Source organism: Mobula hypostoma, chromosome 12 (genome assembly GCF_963921235.1).
Source record: "Mobula hypostoma chromosome 12, sMobHyp1.1, whole genome shotgun sequence".
NCBI classification, from domain to species: Eukaryota; Metazoa; Chordata; class Chondrichthyes; order Myliobatiformes; family Myliobatidae; genus Mobula; species Mobula hypostoma.
In genome coordinates this window covers 21,638,455-21,659,658 of record NC_086108.1, presented here as the reverse complement: position 1 = coordinate 21,659,658, position 21,204 = coordinate 21,638,455, and the positions used below count along the sequence as shown (strand labels likewise).

At 39.8% G+C, this 21,204-nt stretch overlaps 1 protein-coding gene across 1 annotated transcript in view; it reads left to right on the top strand.

Annotated features, from left to right (window-relative positions):
• atf6 (activating transcription factor 6) overlaps positions 1 to 21,204 on the top strand; it is a 423,807-nt gene that overhangs the window by 78,164 nt on the left and 324,439 nt on the right. Inside the window, exon 6 of the mRNA XM_063063732.1 lies at positions 524 to 706. Within this exon, the coding sequence (XP_062919802.1) occupies positions 524 to 706 (183 nt within the window). The remainder of the gene's footprint in view (positions 1 to 523; positions 707 to 21,204) is intronic.

Sequence of the window (21,204 nt, the reverse complement as noted above, 5' to 3'; positions counted from 1 at the left end):
ATGTGAATCCATAAGATGGTAATGACTTTAGTGATTTCTAAAGTGTTAGAGAAACATGTCTTATGGTTTGATATGAAGAAACTGGCCATATGTAGGGCAAAGAAACTGTAAGCACAGGAATGTGTTTGGCCGTTGTCGCCACTAGACACCAAAGTGTCCAACATGTGTTGTCAATTGCCAAAATATAGGCAGTATTTTTCAAAATTGCCTCAGCAAGTCTGAATTTAATTGCAGTTCTTAAAAAGCAATTTGATTTAAATTTCTTTTTATTTCTGTGTGTGTGTTTAAAATAATAAAAAAATGTTAAAGCTACATTATGTGTACCAAGAGTTTGATGTAAGAGATTTAAAGTTGAAAGTGTTAAGATTAATGAACAGGGATAAGTTGTTTACTTGCATTTGATCATGAAATGAAATGATTTAACTTCTCAAAATTCTGCTTTGATACCAAATTTGTAAAACCTTTTATTTTAATAACTCATTTTTGCACAAATAATTAAAAACACAATTTTTTTTTGTTTCAGTAAATGTTCCTTCAAATGTATCAAAGCAGAAGCCAATTCAACCAAAGCCCATCTTTATTCCGGCATTACCAGTTTCACAGCCAAGTCCAGGGCTAACTGGGAAAACCATTATAATTAAACCAGTTCAAACAGTCATGTCCATTCAAAAGCAGAAGCCAATTAGAATCTGTCCTGCTCCTACTGGTGAGTATAGCCTGATTTTTATTTTTCCTGAAGATTACTTTTTGTGTTAATTATTTAGAACAAGAGTATGACTTCTGGAAATATGAACTTCTCTGGAGAGTGGCCACATTCATGCTGTAGAGCTCATGGTGCTGCTATTGCCAAATCAATCTGCCCAGGAAGCCTCGAATCATCATGAACATAAAGGCTGAGTCTAAGCATATTGAGCCTAATACCAAGCATACTGAAATCCACAGACAATTTGAATATGATATCAGAATATAATTCAATGCAATACAATAAAGCCACTTCTTCTGAGTGAGAAGCTGCAAAGAATGGGCGTAGACAAATCCACCATCTGGATTACTGATTACCTGACAGATAGACCCCAGTTGGTATGACTGGGCAGTCCTGTGTCTGAGATGGTGGTGAGTGGCACTGGAGCACTACAAGGGCCTGTCCTGTTTCTGTTTCTGTTCACACTGTACACCCCAGACTTTCAGTACAAATTTGAGTCTTGTCACTTGCAGAAGTTCTCTGACTGCGGTGGTTGGGTGTTTCAGAGATGGGCAGAAGTTGGAGTACAGAGGACTGGTGGACAAGTTTGTAGAGTGGTGTGGGAGGAATCATTTGCTCCTGAATGTGGCCAAAAGCAGGGAGATGGTGATTGATTTTAGGAGGAAGAGGACTGTGATGAGTCCTGTATACATTCTGCAAGAAGAAGTTGAGGTGGTGGAGGAGTCCCAATGAGATGGCATGCAATACTGGATCTGCTATTAGGGAATGAGACAGAAGTTTGTGTAGGAGAACATTTTGCATCTAGTGACCACAATGCCATTGGTTCAAAGTAAACATGCAAAAAGATAGGTCCATGGGTTGAGATTCTAAATCAGAGAAAGGCCAATTTTGATGGAATCAGAAATGATCTGGCACGTGTGCTTTGGGACAGTTTTCTGGCAAAGGTGTAAAAGTGGGAGGCTTTCAAAAATGAAATTTTGAGAGTACAAAGCTTTGTGCCTGTCAGAATAAAAAGTAAAGATAATAAGTGTAGGGAACCTTCAAGAGATATTCAGGCCCTGGTTAAGAGAAAAAAGGAAGAAAGTATAGGAAAGTAGGAACAAATGAGGTGCTTATGGAGTACAGGAAATGCAAGAGAATGCTTAAAGAAAGCAGGAAGGCTAAAAGAAGGCATGAAGTTGCCTTAGCAGACAAGGTTAAGGAGAATCCGAAGGGATTCTGTAGATACAGTGCCTATAAAATGTATTCACTCCCCTCCTCCCAGAAGCTTTCATGTTTTATTGTTTTACAACATGAATCACAGTTGATTTAATTTGTTTTTTTTGACACTGATCAACTCTACAAATCTCTACAAAGTGATCTAAATTAATAACAAATATAAAACAGAAAATATTTAATTGCTGCATAAGTATTCATCCCCTTTATTAGGGCACACCAAATCATCACTGGTGCAGCAAGTTGGTTGTAGAAGTCATGGAATTAGTTAAATAGAGCTCACCTGTGTGCTAGGTGTTTCATTTGATTGTAGTAAAAATATACCTGTACCTGGAAGGTCCAACTGCTGGTGAGTCAGTATCCTGGCAAAAACTATACCATGAAGACAAAAGAACACTCCAAGCAACTCCACAAAAAAGTTTTTGTAAAGCACGAGTCAGGATGGATACAAGAAAATTTCCAAGCACTGAATATCCCTTGGAGTACAATTAAGTCACTCATTAAGAAATGGAAAGAATATGGCACAGCTCTAAATCTAGCTAGAGCAGGCCATACTCAAAAACTGAGTGGCTGTGCAAGAAGGAGACTAGTGAGGGAGGCCACCCAGAGACGTATGACAACTGTGGAGGAGTTACAGGCTTCAGTGGCTGAGATGGGAGACACTACACATACAACAACTGTTGCCTGAGTGCTTCACTGGTCCCAACTTTATGGGAGAGTGGTGAAGAGAAAGCCACTTTTGAGAAAAAACTCACTTGAATTCTTGGCTAGTTTGCCAGAAGGCATGTGGGAGACAACAGAGTCAACTGGAAGAAGGTTCTATGGTCTGAAGAAACCAAAATTGAGCTTCTTTGGCCATCGGACTAAACACTATGTTTGATGTAACACTGCACATCATCAAAAGTCATCCCTACTGTGAAGCTTGTTGGCTGCATCATGTTGTGGGGATGCTTCACTGCAGCAGGCCTTGGAAGCCTTGTGAAATTAGTGGGTAAAATGAATGCAGCAAAATACAGGAAAATCCTGGAGGAAAACTTGATGCAGTCTGCAAGAGAACTGCGACTTGGGAGAAGATTTGTTTTCCAGCAAGACAATGACCCCAAGCATAAAGCCAAAGCTACACAGGAGGGGCTTAAAAACAACAAAGTTAATGTTCTGGAGAGGCCAGGTCAGAATCCAGATTGAGAATTTGTGGCTGGATTTGAAAAGGGCTGTTCACTCATGATCCTCATGCAATCTGACAGAGCTTGAGCAGTTTTGTAAAGAAAAATGGGGAAAAGTTTCAGTGTCTAGATGTGCAAAGTTGACAGAGACCTATCCACACATACTCAAGGCTGTAATTGCTGCCAAAGGTGCATCTACTAAATACTTAATTGAAGGGAGTGAGTAATTATGCAGTCAATTATTTTGTTTTCAATGATTATAATAAATTTTGATCCCTTTGTGGAGATCTGTTTTCAGTTTGACACAAAAGTGTCTGTTTTTTGATTGGTGTCAACAAAAAAGCCAAATTAAATCCACTGTGATTCAGTGCTGTAAAACAATAAAACTTGCAAAGGGGGTGAATACTTTTTTATAGGCACTGTATGTTAAGAGCAAAAGGATTGCAAGGGACTAAATTAGTCCTCTGGTAGACCAGAATGGTAATCTATGTGGAGCCAAAACAGATGGGGAGATTTTAAGTACATTCTTTCCATTGCTATTTCCTTTGGGAGATGGATACAGAGTCTGTACAAGTGAGGCAAAGCGGCATCAGCTTCATGGATCCTGTACAGATTACAGAGGAGGAGGTGTTTGCTGCCCTGTGGCAAATCCGGATGGATAAATCCCTGGGGCCTGACTGGCTAGGTGTTTCCTTGGACCCTACTGCTGGGTCCCTCACAGAAATATTTTCAAACATCTTTAGCAATAAGGGAGGTACCAGAGCATTGGAGGATAGCTGACGTTGTTCTGCTGTTCTAGAAAGGTTCCAAATATAAACCAAGAAATTATAGGCTGGTGAGTCTGACATCAGTAATGGGAAAGTTATTGGAAGGTATTCTAAGAGACCGTATATATAAGTATTTGGATAGACCTGGACTGATTAAAGGTACTTCAGCATGGCTTTGTGCATGGTAGCTCATATCTAACCAATCTCATAGAGTTTTTCGAGGAAGTTATCAGGAAAGTGAATTAAGACAAGGCAGTGGATGTTGTCTACATGGACTTTCGTAAGGCATTTGAGAAGGTCCTGCATGAAAGGCTGGGCAAGAAGGTTCAGTCGCTTGGCATTCAGGATGAGGTAGTAAATTTAATTAGACTTTGGCTTTGTGGGAGAAACCAGAGGGTGGTGGTAGAGGGTTTCTCTCTCTGACTGGAGGTCTCTGACTAGTGGTGTGCTGTAGGGATTGATGCTGGGTCCTTTGTTTGTCATTTATATTAATGATCTGGATGATCGTGCGGTGATTAGCAAATTTGTGGATGACACCAAGATTGGGCATGTAGGAAGGCTATCATGGCTTGCAGAGGGATCTGTGTCAGCTGGAAAAATGGGCTGATAAATGGCAGATGGAATTTAATATAGACAATTGTGAGGTGTTGCACTTCAGTAGGACCAACCAAAGTAGGTCTCGCACAATGAATGTTAGGGCATTTAGGGCTATAGTAGAATAAGGAAATTTGGGAATATAGGTCCATATTTTATTGAAAGTGGCGTCACAGGTAGATAAGTTCGTAAAGAGAGCTTTTGGCATGTTGACCTTCATAAATCAATATATTGAGTACAGGAGATGGGATGTTATATTGAAGTTGTATAAGTCCTTGGTGAGGCCTAATTTGGAGTATTATGGGTGGTTTTGTTTACCTACCTGCAGGAAAGATGTAAACAAGGTTGAGAGAGTACAGAGGAAATTTGCAAGGGTTATGAGGAAAGATTAAATAGGTTAGGACTGTATTCTTTTGAATGTAGAAGATTGCGAGGAGATTTGAAAGAGGTATATAAAATTATGAGGAGTATAGGTTGGGTAAATGCAAGCCGGCTTTTTCCACTGAGGTAGGTGGGACTACAATCAGAGGTCATGGGTTAAGGGTGAAAAGTGAGAAGTTTAAGGGAAACATGACAGGGAGCTGCTTCGCTTAGGGGGTTGTGAGAACGTGGAATGAGCTGCCAGCACGTGGTGCATGCAAGCTTGATTTCAACTCTTGGATAGGTACGTGGATTGTAGGGATATGGAGGGCTATGGTCCTGTTACAGGTCATTGGGACTAGGCAGTTTAAATGGCTTTGGCATGGACTAGACAGGCTGTAGGGCCTGTTTCTGTGCTGTACTCCCCTTTGACTCTATGTTTATAATTAGGGACTGATGGTTATAAAGAGCTGTATTCTTTGGAGAACAATGATGTACAGTATAATGGTACAGCATGGATGTTGATGGAATAGTTCACATTTTAGCCTTTCCAGTGCGAGGATTGATGCTGGCTCAAGTCCAGGCTAGCATCCAGAAGCAAAATGGATGCTCTCATTTTGAAGGGGTTGATATTCTAGTTAAATGGTTGACAAGATAAATTATTTCTAATAATTTATATGTGTATATACTGTAATTGTCCTTGTTCTTGACTTGGCAAAGATACAAGCAAAGCAAAGCAAAGACAGCTCCTTGTCAGAGGCAGTTGAGTAATTGTAGCATAGATCTTTGACATCCCTGATCAACACTTATTTGCAAAAGAGAAGTACTTCCAAACATCTCAGAAGGTTATGATGTAGAAGCCTGTCTGGTGAACTGAACCTGGTCCTCTGTGGAGCAGTCCATCAACGCATTCCACCAGTTGTTTCCCTATTAACTATTCTCTGTGTACTAGAGTTCAAAGGCTGCACATATCAGAAATAAAATGAATGGATGAAGTCATTTGCCTCTTGAAGGGAAAGATTGAATAGTGATTTAAGATGTTGGGGACTTCCGGTAGCGCTCATGGAGTGAAGTCGCGTTCTTGACTCGCTCCATTACCTCTGAGTTTTTTTTCTTATGATCAGCTATATTTTAATTAACCATTAAGGCATCAACTTTTACTTTACTTTGAAATAAATTGGGCTCTCCGATAATTGGATGCGTTTAAGGTCTGCTATGTCTAAGAATGGAAAAAACGGGAAGGATGGCAAACCTCCGGTTAAACCGAAAGGTACTGATTTCCCTCCGACTGAACCACCGGTGACTTTGAAAGCTATATTGGAGCTAATTCGGGAGGAAATTTCAATTAGTTTCCAGAAAATTGCCGATTCAATTGAGAAGATACAAATATCTATTACGGAACATCGGTCGGCTATATCTGATCTTCAAAAATCCACGCAACAAAGTGAGCTCAAGATGGAGAAAATCGAAGAAACAATTAATGTAATGAAGAAGAAACTCGACTTTCTGACCTTTAAAAACTCTGACTTAGAATCTAGAATGCGACGGCAGAATCTTCGAATGACTGGGGTGCGTGAAGCTGTTGAATCCGATAACCCTATGAAGTATTTTTCTCAACTTTTAAAAGATGCATTTCCTACTGTATTTCCTGACCAACCACCGTTATTGGATCGTGTTCACAGAGTTCCATCATATTCGCCTAGGTCAGATAAACCTAGACATGTCATTTTACGTTTTCATTACTTTCAAGACAAGGAGAAACTGTTTCGATTCTTTCGATCTAAAGGTTTCATTGAGTTTTTGGATCTTAAGTTCCGATTCGTGGAGGATTTCAGTAAACCAATCCGGGATCAACGGGTTCATTACAGATCTGTGATGTCGGAACTCTACAAGATGGATTTAAAACCAGCGCTGCTTTACCCAGCACGTCTAAGGATTCGCACTTTGGATGGAGCCCTCCGTTTTTTTTGATTCTCCATCGGATGCCCAGAGTTATCTGGATCAATTTTCACCTTCAACATCTTAATCGTAATATTTTAACTATCTCCGTTGATCGGAGGCTGTGAATTTGTCGGTCTTAATTTTTTTTTGCCCTATTTGGGCAGAAAAGTTTATTTTTGATTACTTAATATGGTTGCTAAACTTTCTTTTTAACTGCATCATTTCTTTCTTTTTCCCAGGGGATTCTGGGTGGTTACTTCCTTATCGTCATTTTACGTATTTCCTTTGTGGCCTTAAATTTTGTAGTTTTTTTAAAAATCTATTTTGTTTTGTAGGTTTTTATAACTAGTTTATGTTAATAATCTCTTTTTTTTGTTGTTTTGTTTACTTATGGGTCTGGGGTTTATTGCGGTTTTTTTTATATTTTCTGGCTTTTATTCTGTTATGTGTTTATTTTAATTGAGTTATCTTTTTTTATTCTTTTACTGTTTTATAATCAGCTGATCTTTTTTATATTTACACTTTTTTTTAGGGAGCGTATACCGGAAGTCATGGGGGTAGTTTTAGTGCTTGCTTCTTTCGGGCTGGTCTGTGTTAGATTTAGCCTTGGCCTTGGGGTCATGGGGTGGGAGGTGGTGGGAGGGGCTTCACATTTTAGTTTCTTTCTTCTTGGGCTATATATATTATTGAAGTATTGGTTGCGTTCTTCTTCCCGGTATCTCTTGTATGTTCTGTTCCCTTTCCGGGTTCGTGGGTCAAGCCTATCGTCAATCCTCCTTGTTGCGGGTTGACTTTAGGGTTTATGGAGTCTATTATTAATTTTGTCTCCTGGAATACTAATGGTCTTAATCATCCTATTAAAAGGAAAAAAGTTTTTAAAGTGTTCCGGAGACTTAAAGCACAAATTTTATTTTTACAAGAGACCCATGTGCGGAGGGGGGACAGACTACGTTTTTTTAAATTCTGGAAGGGCCAACAGTTTCATTCGAACTCCAATGCTAAGATTCGAGGCGTCTCTATTTTTATAGACTCCTCAGTTACTTTTATACAACATGATATTATTTCTGATCCGAATGGTAGATTTCTATTGGTTAGTGGTTTACTATTTAATAAAAAAGTAGTTTTGGTTAATGTTTATGCTCCTAATATGGACTGTCCGGAATTATATAAATCAGTATTTAATCAGTTTCCGAATTTGAATGAGTTTTCATTGATCTGGGGCGGAGATCTTAATACCTGTTTGTCTCCAGCTTTGGACCATTCGGCTCCTTTACGGACCTTACCTAATAAATCTGCAACTTTGATTAATTCATTCCTTTCTGATTCTGGGTTGACGGACATTTGGCGTTTTTTGCATCCTCAGGAAAAAGATTTTTTTTTCACATGTTCATCATTCCTATTCAAGAATTGATTATTTCTTTATTGATTCTCGTCTTATTTCCTCAGTGATTAAATGTGATTATGACTCTATAACCATTTCGGATCATGCTCCACTTAAGCTTTCTATTAAAATTCTGGCCAATATACAAAATAATAGACAATGGCGTTTTAATTCGCTGTTGCTTCAGGACTCGGACTTTGTTAACTTTATGAATGAACAGATTGATCTTATTTTTACAATTAACTATACAGAGGATATTTCTGTCAACATTCTTTGGGACACTTTTAAAGCTTATATTCGTGGTCAGATTATCTCGTATTCTGCTGCTTTGAGGAAGAAGCTGAAGCAGGAGGAGTTGGTAATTGTGGACAAGATTAAGGAAATTGATAAGAAATATGTTATAGCTCCTTCTGAGGAGTTATATAAACAAAGAACTGAACTTCAAATGGAACACAGTTTATTACTCTCGTCCTCGATTGTAAACCAATTAAAGAAAACAAGAAGTGAATTTTATGTACACAGTGATAAAATTGGCAAACTGTTGGCTAATCAATTGAAGTCTAATTATGCTAAATCTCAAATTAATCAGATTTATAACCAAAATGATCGACTGATACTTGATCATGTGGGGATTAATCAAACCTTCTGTGATTTTTACTCTTCCTTATATCAATCAGAGTCTCCTCGAGATTCTAAATATATGAATGATTTTTTAGATAATTTAGACTTCCCTGAGATTTCACAGGATATGTCTTCTATGTTAGATACTCCCATTACCATGGATGAGATTAAGAATGTTATTTTCTCTATGAATTTGGGGAAAGCTCCTGGCCCTGATGGGTTTACCATAGAATTTTATAAATGTTTTGCTCCTTCATTAATCCGTGGCTCTGTAGGGTTTTTGAGGCTTCATTGAAACTTGGTAAACTTCCTGAATCTTTCAATAGAGCATTAATTTCTCTAATATTAAAGAAGGATAAAGATCCTGCTCAATGTGCATCTTATAGACCAATATCTTTATTAAATGTTGATTCTAAAGTTTTTTCTAAGTTATTAGCAAATAGATTAGAAAAAGTACTTCCTTCTCTTATTTCGGAAGACCAAACGGGTTTTATTAAAGGTCGTTACTCTTTTTATAATATTCGCACACTGTTAAATATCGTTTATACTTCCTCACAAAATGTTCCTGAGTGTGTTATCTCTTTAGATGCTGAGAAAGCTTCTGATAGAGTAGAATGGCCTTATTTATTTAAGGTGCTTGAAATGTTTAATTTTAGCTCGAAATTTATATCCTGGATATCATTCTCCTGTGGCCTCGGTCCGTGCTAACTCTTTAAGTTCACCTTTTTTCCCTCTTTTTCGAGGTACTCGACAAGGTTGTCCTCTTAGTCCCTTATTATTTGATATTGCATTAGAACCTCTTGCAATTGCCATTCGAGAATCTCCAAATATTACTGGGATAACTCGGGGCTTAAAGTCCCATAAATTATCACTCTATGCTGATGATTTACTTTTATATATTTCTAATCCTCAGAAATCCATCCCGGCTGTTTTAGAGCTATTAGCACAATTTGGTCTCTTTTCAGGTTATAAATTAAATCTTAGTAAGAGTGAACTCTTTCCGATTAATAAACAACTTCCCTTATATTATAAATTTCCATTTAAATTGATTAATAATTATTTTTCATATCTTGGGATTAAAATTACGTGTAAATACAAAGATTTATTTAAGACTAACTTTTTACCATTAATAGACCATATTATTCAACTTTCATCTAAATGGTTTCCTTTATATTTAACTTTGATTGGTCGTATTAATGCAGTTAAGATGTTTTTTTTGCCAAAATTTTTATATATATTTCAGGCATTACCAATCTTTGTTCCAAAATTTTTTTTTGACAAAGTTGACTCTAAAATTTCTTCATTTATTTGGCAGAATAAAAACCCGAGACTGGGTAAAATACATTTACAGAAAGCTAAGAGAGATGGAGGCTTAGCATTACCTAACTTTAGATTTTATTATTGGGCAATTAATATTCGACATATGAAATTCTGGTTACTTGACCAGGATATACTATCCATTCCTAAATGGGTAGCATTGAAATTACAATCTGATCAGGGTTTTACACTTGGTTTTATTTTAGGTTCCTCTCTTTCTTTTGATTTGAAACGCCTTAAACAGGTGTCTAACCCGATAGTTAAATATACCTTACGTATTTGGTTTCAATTCAGAAAATTTTTTGATCTTAATCAATTTGGGTTAGCGATTCCTATTTTAGGTATCATATTTTTTCCTCCCTCTTTTACGGATCGTGCTTTTCAAATTTGGAAGACTAAGGGTATTTCACAGTTTTTGGATTTATTTTTAGATGGTTCCCTTATGTCTTTTGAACAATTATCTAATAAATATAACTTATCAAGAATACATTTTTTTAGATATCTGCAAGTTAGAAATTTCCTAAGTACTATACTTTCTTCCTTTCCAATGTTTCCTCCTACATACATTTTAGATACTATAATCAACCTTAATCCATGTCAGAAAGGTGCATCGGCTATGATTTATAATATTATTATGAAACTTAGGAAAGCTCCATTTGATAAGATTAGGGTAGATTGGGAACAGGAATTGGGGTTTACCATTTCCGTGGATGACTGGGGGCAGATTTTACAATTAGTCAATACTTCCTCTATCCGTGCTAAACATTCCCTAATTCAATTTAAAGTTGTTCATAGAGCACATATGTCCAAAGATAAGTTAGCGCACTTTTATTCTCATATTAATCCTTCTTGTGATAGATGTCCGGGGCAGATAGCCTCTTTAACTCATATGTTTTGGTCTTGCCCTACTTTGGAAACTTTTTGAAGAGACATTTTTAATATTATCTCCAAGGTATTGAATATAGATATCTCTCCTCACCCTATTACTGCTATCTTTGGACTACCTAAAGTTTCCAGTAATCTTTCCCCTTCAGCCCGTAGAATGATTGCATTTCTTACTTTAATGGCGAAAAGATGTATCTTACAACATTGGAAAGAGCTTAATGCTCCAACTACCTTTTTTTGGTTTTCTCAGACGATATTATGCTTGAATCTGGAGAAAATTAGAAGCAATCTTTATGACTCCTCATTTAAATTTGAACAGACTTGGAGATCTTTTATTCTATATTTTCATTTAATGTAATATATACCCTTCTTGTTTTTTTTTACTGTTTTTAATGGAGGTCGGGATTGAGGACGTGATTTTAAGTTTAACTCTGTTTGGTTTCAAGTTAGCCCATTGCTTTGCTTTGCTTTTAGTTAGTTGCACGGTGGGTTTTTTTTTGGGGGGGGGTTTCCTTTTCTCTATTGATATATATATATATAAAATTAGTATACTATTATGTTACCTTGGTATGTTATGTTTAAATTCCATTGTTCGTAGTATTTTTTTTGCATTAATATCTTCTGTAATTTTATTATATTCTAACAGTGTATTAGTGTCTATATGGCTTACCTTTTTGTATACTTATTCAATAAAAAGATTTAAAAAGAAAAAGATGTTGTGAACCAAGGCTTACTTTGATTGGATAAATGGATGGTAATCAGTATTGAATCTGAGGCAACTTCTTTAATAGGGCATGGTCAGAGTAAAGAACTTGATACCATGTGGTTGAGGCCAGTGGTATTGATACCCAAGTGTAATATGGGTGACCACTTGAAAAACCGAATCCAAACTAACAGCAGAGAATTCTGAATTATCTTAAAAATCTCGATGAAGTGAATAACCTAGAAGGAAGGTGCAATTTAAAGCATTACGTTAAATGCTGATTGTACCAAAGTGAACCAGTGAACATCTTTGGTGTTTAATTCAGTTATCATTTTAAATATACGTACATATTCTATTGGGAATGGAAGATTGGACATGTTTCCACTTCTGAAAACAGATACTCAGAATAATAAATGCAAACAACAGGAATTCTGTAGATGCTGGAAATTCAAGCAACACACATCAAAGTTGCTGGTGAACGCAGCAGGCCAGGCAGCATCTCTAGGAAGAGGTACAGTCGACGTTTCAGGCCGAGACCCTTCGTCAGGACTAACTGAAGGAAGAGTGAGTAAGAGATTTGAAAGTTGAAGGGGGAGGGGGAGGGGGAGATCCAAAATGATAGGAGAAGACAGGAGGGGGAGGGATGGAGCCAAGAGCTGGACAGGTGATTGGCAAAGGGGATACGAGAGGATCATGGGACAGGAGGTCCGGGAAGAAAGACAAGGGTGGGGGGGAACCCAGAGGATGGGCAAGGGGTATATTCAGAGGGAGAAAAAGGAGAGTGAGAGAAAGAATGTGTGTATAAAAATAAATAACAGATGGGGTACGAGGCGGAGGTGGGGCATTAGCGGAAGTTAGAGAAGTCGATGTTCATGCCATCAGGTTGGAGGCTACCCAGACGGAAAATAAGGTGTTGTTCCTCCAACCTGAGTGTGGCTTCATCTTTACAGTAGAGGAGGCCGTGGATAGACATGTCAGAATGGGAATGGGATGTGGAATTAAAATGTGTGGCCACTGGGAGATCCTGCTTTCTCTGGCGGACAGAGTGTAGGTGTTCAGCAAAGCGGTCTCCCAGTCTGCGTCGGGTCTCGCCAATATATAAAAGTCCACATCGGGAGCACCGGACACAGTATGTCACCCCAGCCGAATCACAGGTGAAGTGATGCCTCACCTGGAAGGACTGTTTGGGGCCCTGAATGGTGGTAAGGGAGGAAGTGTAAGGGCATGTGTAGCACTTGTTCCACTTACACGGATAAGTGCCAGGAGGGAGATCAGTGGGGAGGGATAGGGGGGACGAATGGACAAGGGAGTCGCGTAGGGAGCGATCCCTGCGGAAAGCAGAGTGGGGGGGGGGAGGAATTCCCTTGAAGGAGACTAGTGTTGAAATTGCAGGGGCCCTGGCAGAAATATTTAAAATGTCGCTGTCTACAGGTGAGGTGCCGGAGGATTGGAGAGTGGCTCATGTTGTTCCATTGTTTAAAAAAGGATGGAAAAGTAATCCGGGAAATTATAGGCCGGTGAGTTTAACGTCGGTAGGGGGTAAGTTATTGGAGGCAGTACTAAGAGACAGAATCTACAAGCATTTGGATAGACAGGGACTTATTAAGGAGCGTCAGCATGGCTTTGTGCGTGGTAGGTCATGTTTGACCAATCTATTGGAGTTTTTTGAGGAGGTTACCAGGAAAGTGGATGAAGGGAAGGCAGTGGATATTGTCTACATGGACTTCAGTAAGGCCTTTGACAAGGTCCTGCATGGGAGGTTAGTTAGGAAAATTCAGTCGCTAGGTATACATGGAGAGGTGGTAAATTGGATTAGACATTGGCTGAATGGAAGAAGCCAAAGAGTGGTAGTAGAGGATTGCTTCTCTGAGTGGAGGCCTGTGACTAGTGGTGTGCCACAGGGATCAGTGCTGGGTCCATTGTTATTTGTCATCTATATCAGTGATCTGGATGATAAGGTGGTAAATTGGATCAGCAAATTTGCTGATGATACAAAGATTGGAGGTGTAGTAGACAGTGAGGAAGGTTTTCAGAGCCTGCAGAGGGACTTGGACCAGCTGGGAAAATGGGCTGAAAAATGACAGATGGAGTTTAATACAGACAAGTGTGCGGTGTTGCACGTTGGAAGGACAAACCAAAGTAGAACATACAGGGTTAATGGTAAAGCACTGAGGAGTGCAGTAGACAGAGGGATCTGGGAATACAGATACAAAATTCCCTAAAAGTGGTGTCACAGGTAGATAGGGTTGTAAAGAGAGCTTTTGGTACATTGGCCTTTATTAATCAAAGTATTGAGTATAAGAGCTGGAATGTTATGATGAGGTTGTATAAGGCATTGGTGAGGCCAAATCTGGAGTATCGTGTTCAGTTTTGGTCACCAAATTACAGGAAGGATATAAATAAGGTTGAAAGAGTGCAGAGAAAATTTACAAGGATGTTGCCGGGACTTGAGAAACTCAGTTACAGAGAAAGGTTGAGTAGGTTAGGACTTTATTCCCTGGAGCATAGAAGAATGAGGGGAGATTTGATAGAGGTATATAAAATTATGATGGGTATAGATAGAGTGAATGCAAGCAGGCTTTTTCCACTGAGGCAAGGGGAGAAAAAAACCAGAGGACATGGGTTAAGGGTGACAGAGGGAAAGTTTAAAGGGAACATTGGGGGGGGGCTTCTTCACACAGAGAGTGGTGTGAGTATGGAATGAGCTGCCAGACGAGGTGGTAAATGCGGGTGCTTTTTTAACATTTAAGAATAAATTGGATAGATACATGGATGGGAGGTGTATGGAGGGTATGGTCCGTGTGCGGGTCAGTGGGACTAGGCAGAAAATGGTTCGGCACAGCCAAGGAGGGCCAAAAGGCCTGTTTCTGTGCTGTAGTTTTTCTGTGGTTTTCTATTGTTTCTATTCATAATTTACTGGCATAAGTTGCATATTACTATTTAACTATTTATGGTTCTATTACTATTTATTATTTATGGTGCAACTGTAACGAAAACCATTTTCCCCCGGGATCAATAAAGTATGACTATGACTATGAGACCCAAGAGGAAGGAGATGATTTTAAAGAAACGTGACATCAGAATGCATGCCAACCAAGTGAATAAGGTTCTGAAGCAAATATTGTCTGCTTACATCTTGACCGGCATTCAAAACATGCGTGTGAATGGACACAAGGAATACTAAAGATTGAGATTCATCTTCTTGTGGGCATTCACGGTAAATACAAAGAAACAATAGAATCAATGAAAAACTGCACACAAAATAAGACAAACAAAATGGCTAGCACGAGAGGGCACAGTCTTAAGGTGCTTGAAAGTAGGTACAGAGGAGATGTTAGGGGTAAGTTATTTTTACGCAGAGCATGGTGAGTGCGTGGAATGGGCTGCAGGCGACGGTGGCGGAGGCAGATATGATAGTGTCTTTTAAGAGACTCCTGGATAGGTACATGGAGCTTAGAAAAATATAGGGTTATGGGTAACCCTAGGTAATTTCTAAGGTCAGGACATGTTTGGCATAGCTTTGTGGGCCAAAGGGCCTGTATTGTGCTGTAGGTTTTCTATGTTTTTATATTTCTAACCATTGTGCAAAAGAACAGATTGCACAAATACAAAAGGTTTCAAAGGTACAATTTAATGTCAGAGAAATGTATACAATATACATCCTGAAATGCTTTTTCTTCGCAAGCATCCACAAAAACATAATAATGATAAAATTATAATATATATTGAGAACATGAGTTGTAGAGTTGTTAAAAGTGAGTCCATTGGTTGTGGTATCAGTCAGTTCAGTTTTGGGATGGTTGAAGTAATCCACTTTGGTTCAGGAGCCTCGTAGTTGAGGGGTAATAAGTGTTCCTGAAGCTGGTAATGTAGGATCTTAGGTTCCTGTACCTCCTTCCTGATGTGCCAGTGAGAAGAGAGCATGGCCTGGATGGTGGGGGTCCTTGATAATGGATGCTGTTTTTCTGCGACAGTGCTCATTGTAAATGTGCTGAATGGTGGGGAAGGGCTTTACCTGGATGAAGCAAGTGGAAAGGAGCTTGGAATAATAATACTAATAATTCTGTGTTGGAGTCTTCTTGTTTTTTCCAGCGAAATGTTGATCCTTTCAGCTGTAGTAGTTCGTAAAGTGATGTAATAAACTGGCATATGAAAAGTGTTCTGATGTATTATGCTAATGCAAATGCTTCATTATTTTCTTCAAACCTCTATTATAGTAAACCCAATCTTTGGATATGTTTGAGACATTATGTGGATTGAGACACACTTGTATCAATGTTAGCAAAAAGAGCTCTTGCATTTATTAGGTTCAGACCTTGGTAGATATTGCAAAGGTGTTCTTGTCTTTTGGGTTCAATGTTTGGAGAACAGAAGTGAAAATCAAAGTCAAGATTTCTCAAACTTGCATAAGAACAAGATGAAGCTACCAAACGTGCGACAGCTAACTGATAGTTCAAAAGGTGAGAAATTTGACTAAAAACATTAATAATAACACATTTTCTGAGGTAAATTGTGGTAAATTATTGCCACAAATAATGAAGGCAAGTGAAGACGAAGCGAATTCGAGGGATGAACCATGCTGATACGTTACAGAATCAATGCAGATGGAGAGTGAGCCATTCAAAGAGGAAAAGATGAGGCAGAGGAGTTCTGATGCCTGTACAACTGGCCTGGGTGCGAGGTTGGATTACTTTGGGTGCTGAACAGATTTGGAAAAATCAGAAGTGACTTCAGGCTGGGTGGCGAAATCTGTGCTGGAGCAAGTTGTAGGTGGCGTGTTCTAGGCCCAGAGCCTTTCGCTGCAGTGGTGCCCAGGTCCTATTTCAAAGTACAATATGCTGTTCGGACAACTTAAACGCTGGCCCAGGTAAAATGAAAAGACGGGGTGTTGAGATCGGAGGTGAGAGCTGAATTGGTTTGCTCTCCCATGATGTTCACTTCTCTCTCCATGGTGCTGAGGCTATAAAGACTGCCCTGGCTGCTGTGCTCTGTGCCTGCTAGGGCCTACTCCGAACTGCTCAGGGGTTCGGATTTAAGGACTCATTTTGGTTTGAAATGTTGCTTGCTTCTGTTGTTTGCATGCTTTGTTTTTCCCCTCCTTTCTCTGTATATCAGGTGCTGGTCTGTTTTTTTAATTGGATACTTTCAAGTTTCTTGCTTTGTGGCTGCCTGTAGGCAAACAAATCTCAAGGTTGTATATTTTATGCATTCTTTGATTAAAAAATGTACTTTGAAACAGAAGAATTAAACAATGAAAGGTGAAAAGGTTGGTAAAAATGTGTCAAGTTAAGCTCTCCGAAATTGTAGAATGAATTTCATAAACACGTGAATTGAGTTTCAACATGATTGTGGGAAAATGTTTATTTTATGGTGGAACAATGGTAGTTTGCAAAAGCAAGGGAAGCAAGAGACCCCAGGAGCACCCTCAGCAGGGGCTGAATTATGCTGAAGGCCCTGAGAAGAAGGGCCAACGAAGTCCGGAATAAGGGAATTGCCAGAAACCTAATGTTGGTCAAATTCCAGATTGTAGGATTCGTTGTGTAGATGACTTGACTCGTGGTGGGTGTGCCCTGATTCAGAGGGATGCACATTTCTCATAGTTGAAAGAGGCACTAATATAGGTGTTAATGTGTGCTCCCTTTTTAAACAATTTTGGCCAAGAGAGTTGAATAAACAATTCCAGGCAAGTTCAAGCAACACACATCAAAGTTGCTGGTGAACGCAGCAAGCCAGGCAGCAACTCCAGGAAGAGGCACAGTTGACGTTTCGGGCTGAGACCCTTCGTCAGGACTAACTGAAGGAAGGGCTAGTAAGAGATTTGAAAGTGGGAGGAGGAGATCCAAAATGTTAGGAGAAGACAGGAGGGGGAGGGATGGAGCCAAGAGCTGGACAGGTGATTGGCAAAAGGGATATGAGAGGATCATGGGACAGGAGGCCCAGGGAGAAGGAAAAGTGGGGGGGAACCCTGAGGATGGGCAAGGGGTATAGTCAGAGGGACAGAGGGAGAAAAAGGAGAGAGAGAGAGAAAGAAAGAATGTGTGTATATAAGTAAATAACGGATGGGGTACGAGGGGGAGGTGGGGCATTAGCGGAAGTTAGAGAAGTCAATGTTCATGCCATCAGGTTGGAGGCCACCCAGATGGAATATAATGTGTTGTTCCTCCAACCTGAGGGTGGCTTCATCTTGACAGTAGAGGAGGCCGTGGATAGACATATCAGAATGGGAATGGGATGTGGAATTAAAATGTGTGGCCACTGGGAGATCCTGCTTTCTCTGGCGGACAGAGCGTAGGTGTTCAGCAAAATGATTTCCCAGTCTGCGTCGGGTCTCGCCAATATATAGAAGGCCACATCGGGAGCACCAGACGCAGTATATCACCCCAGCTGATTCACAGGTGAAGTGTCGCCTCAGCTGGAAGGACTGTCTTGGGCCCTGAGTGGTGGTAAGGGAGGAAGTGTAAGGGCATGTGTAGCACTTGTTCCGCTTACAAGGATAAGTGCCAGGAGGGAGATCAGTGGGGAGGGATGGGGGGGACGAATGGACAAGGGAGTCGCGTAGGGAGCGATCCCTGCGGAAGGGAGGGGGGTGGGGGAGGGAAAGATGTGCTTAGTGGTGGGATCCCGTTGGAGGTGGCGGAAGTTACGGAGAATAATATGTTGGACCCGAAGGCTGGTGGGGTGGCAGGTGAGGACCCGGGGAACCCTATTCCTAGTGGGATGACGGGAGGATAGAGTGAGAGCAGATGTGCGAGAAATGGGGGAGATGTGTTTGAGAGCAGAGTTGATAGTGGAGGAAGGGAAGCTCCTTTCTTTGAAAAAGAAGGACATCTCCTTCGTCCTGGATTGAAAAGCCTCATCCTGAGAGCAGATGCGGCGGAGACGGAGGAATTGCGAGAAGGGGATGGCGTTTTTGCAAGAGACAGGGTGAGAAGAGGAATAGTCCAGATAGCTGTGAGAGTCAGTAGGCTTATAGTAGACATCAGTAGATAACTGTCTCCAGAGATAGAGACAGAAGGATCTAGAACGGGGAGGGAGGTGTCAGAAATGGACCAGGTAAACTTGAGGGCAGGGTGAAAGCTGGCAAGTTCATATTGTTGTAAAGGGAGTTACAACCTCATGCACAATAGGATACAGGATTTGTGTGTTCACTTACCAAATTCTAGTTAAAGAATTCATTGGAATGGGCTGGCTGGAGCCTTTCAAAATGTCTCTGAGATACTGTAGTTGTGTACATAATGATGTTATAATAATTCTCTGAGAGGAAGTAGCACATCATGTGCACACATTGGGGAAGGAATATTCCCAATGCGACTGAAGCTGCTCTGATGTTCTGTGGTCGAAGTGAAGCCATTAACAGGAGCAAAATGCCAATAGCTGATTACTACCTCTCTGGTTGCTCATCCATTGACAACCACAATGCTGCTGTATCCCTGGGTAGCCCCTGGTACAGTGTACTCTGCCTTCACATTAAGGGGGAAAAAGTTCTTGAGGAGGAGGAAGATGGTGAGCAACAGATTAAAAAGGGAGTGAATGACTGGAAGAGTTAATGGGCCATAAACACAAAATTATTAGATTTATTCTTTATGCAAAAACAAACTGATATTTGTTTTATGGCATCAGAATTTACAAACTAAATACTGCCCTGGCATTGAGATGTAAAAGCCTTCCAGAAACACTCCCAATCTACTTCAGAGGTTCTTTACAAACTTACTGCAATCTTTGAACAATAAAAAGTACATTACACTGAAGTTCTCACAAACCTCTACTCTACTGATTGCTGTTTGGAGAATGCATTACATCGAGTCTAAGTGGGCAGCTGGCCCATTACTGACCCTCTGGGTAGCATAGCTGCCCTTTACTGAGAGGACTCTTGCTCTAAATGTGGAATGAACTGAGATTTCAATTTGAGAAACCATCTTGAGAGTTCATTGGTGTATGAAGGATCCAGCAGAAGTTGCTGAGATGAGAAAACTTAAATGTGTACTTCAACTTCACAAGTCACTTAATAATTTTGAAACACAGTCAAGTTCCTTTGCACAGGATGGCCATTCAAGATTGTACCTGGGGATGAAAAATTATCCATGTGCAAAAGAAAACAGAACTGAGAATTCATTCGGATAAGATTGATTCATGCTACTGGCTTTGGCTTTGACTTTGACTTAGAAATAGCAGATAGTTTGAGTATATGCAGCTATTACAATCCATGTTACTATTGTGGATAGTCTTGGAAAAGTCTTAATTGGGAAAAAATATTTGAAATGGCTGAGAATGTTATCGACCATGTGATAACGGAATTGAGAATATGATGGTTATTTGAATGAGTAAAATATTTATCAAAAATAATTTGTACTGTGACAAAATGAACAGAAGACCCCAACTAATATTATGCAATTGTCACAAACATGATCCATTCAAACATGAGATCTCAGTATTGTATATGATTATTGTTTCAGTACCAATCAAATATATTTTGTTGTCAATTTAGATGAAGCAGAGGATTTTTATTCCTGCTTTTCTTTCCAAAGCAAGTATGTTAAGCAGAACATTTTCTTTAAAAATTATGTCCTTGGAAAGGCAAAAGAAATATAGGAAATTTGTAAACACGAGGAAATCTGCAGATGCTGGAAATTCAAGCGGGGTGGGGGAGAATGTCGACTCAGACCATGAGAGGCCAGCGTTAGGCATTTTCATGCCTTATAATGCGCTGATTGGAAGTCTGTGTGAGGCGCCACTCCTCGCCCAGACTAGAGCAATGTGTGATTAAGTGCCTTGCTCAAGGGCACAAACACGCTGCCACAGCTGAGGCTCGAACTAGCGACCTTGAGATAACTAGACGAATGCCTTACACCACTTGGCCATGTGCCCAATTCAAGCAACACACATTAAAAAATGCTGGTGAACGCAGCAGGCCAGGCAGCATCTATAGGAATTTGTTTTGCAGACTGCAAGATAGTAAAATTGATATTGTGGCAGTTGAAGGAATGCAGAGAAGTAGCAGAATAGAATCTGAACAAATCAACGTATGCTTTCTACTCTGCCTTTTCTTTAAAATAATGGACCTGCTTCTTCCAGGGTAGACCGAACCAAAAATCCCCTTTGATCTGGTAGTTTGTCTCTCTCCTTGCAGATTAGAATACCTGTTTGCTTCTCCAGATTTAATATAGCACAGTCTTTAAGGAGAAAATTACTGCCCATTCAATTGCTAAGAGTTTGGAAATTAAAGCGTGTTTTCTTTTGCTAATCCAGGCATTTGCATATGAACAGAATTCAAATGATCAAGTGGCATGGTGACTTGGAATTTATGTCCTCTGGTTTGCAGAACCAGCAGTATAAATAGCCATTGTCTCTAAAAGCCCCTTGGTGTTGAAGTGTAAATTAATCAAGCCAACAAAGATTTACATTTTACATTGAGTATATCAGTAATGTCCAAACGTTGAGAAGTGGGAATGAATGAACATCTCATGGGGTTCCCCTGGGTTCCTCTAGGAAATTGATTTGAACAACCTCTGCATGTTCGAGGTAATTTCAAGTTATAAAATATTGCATACAGAAAA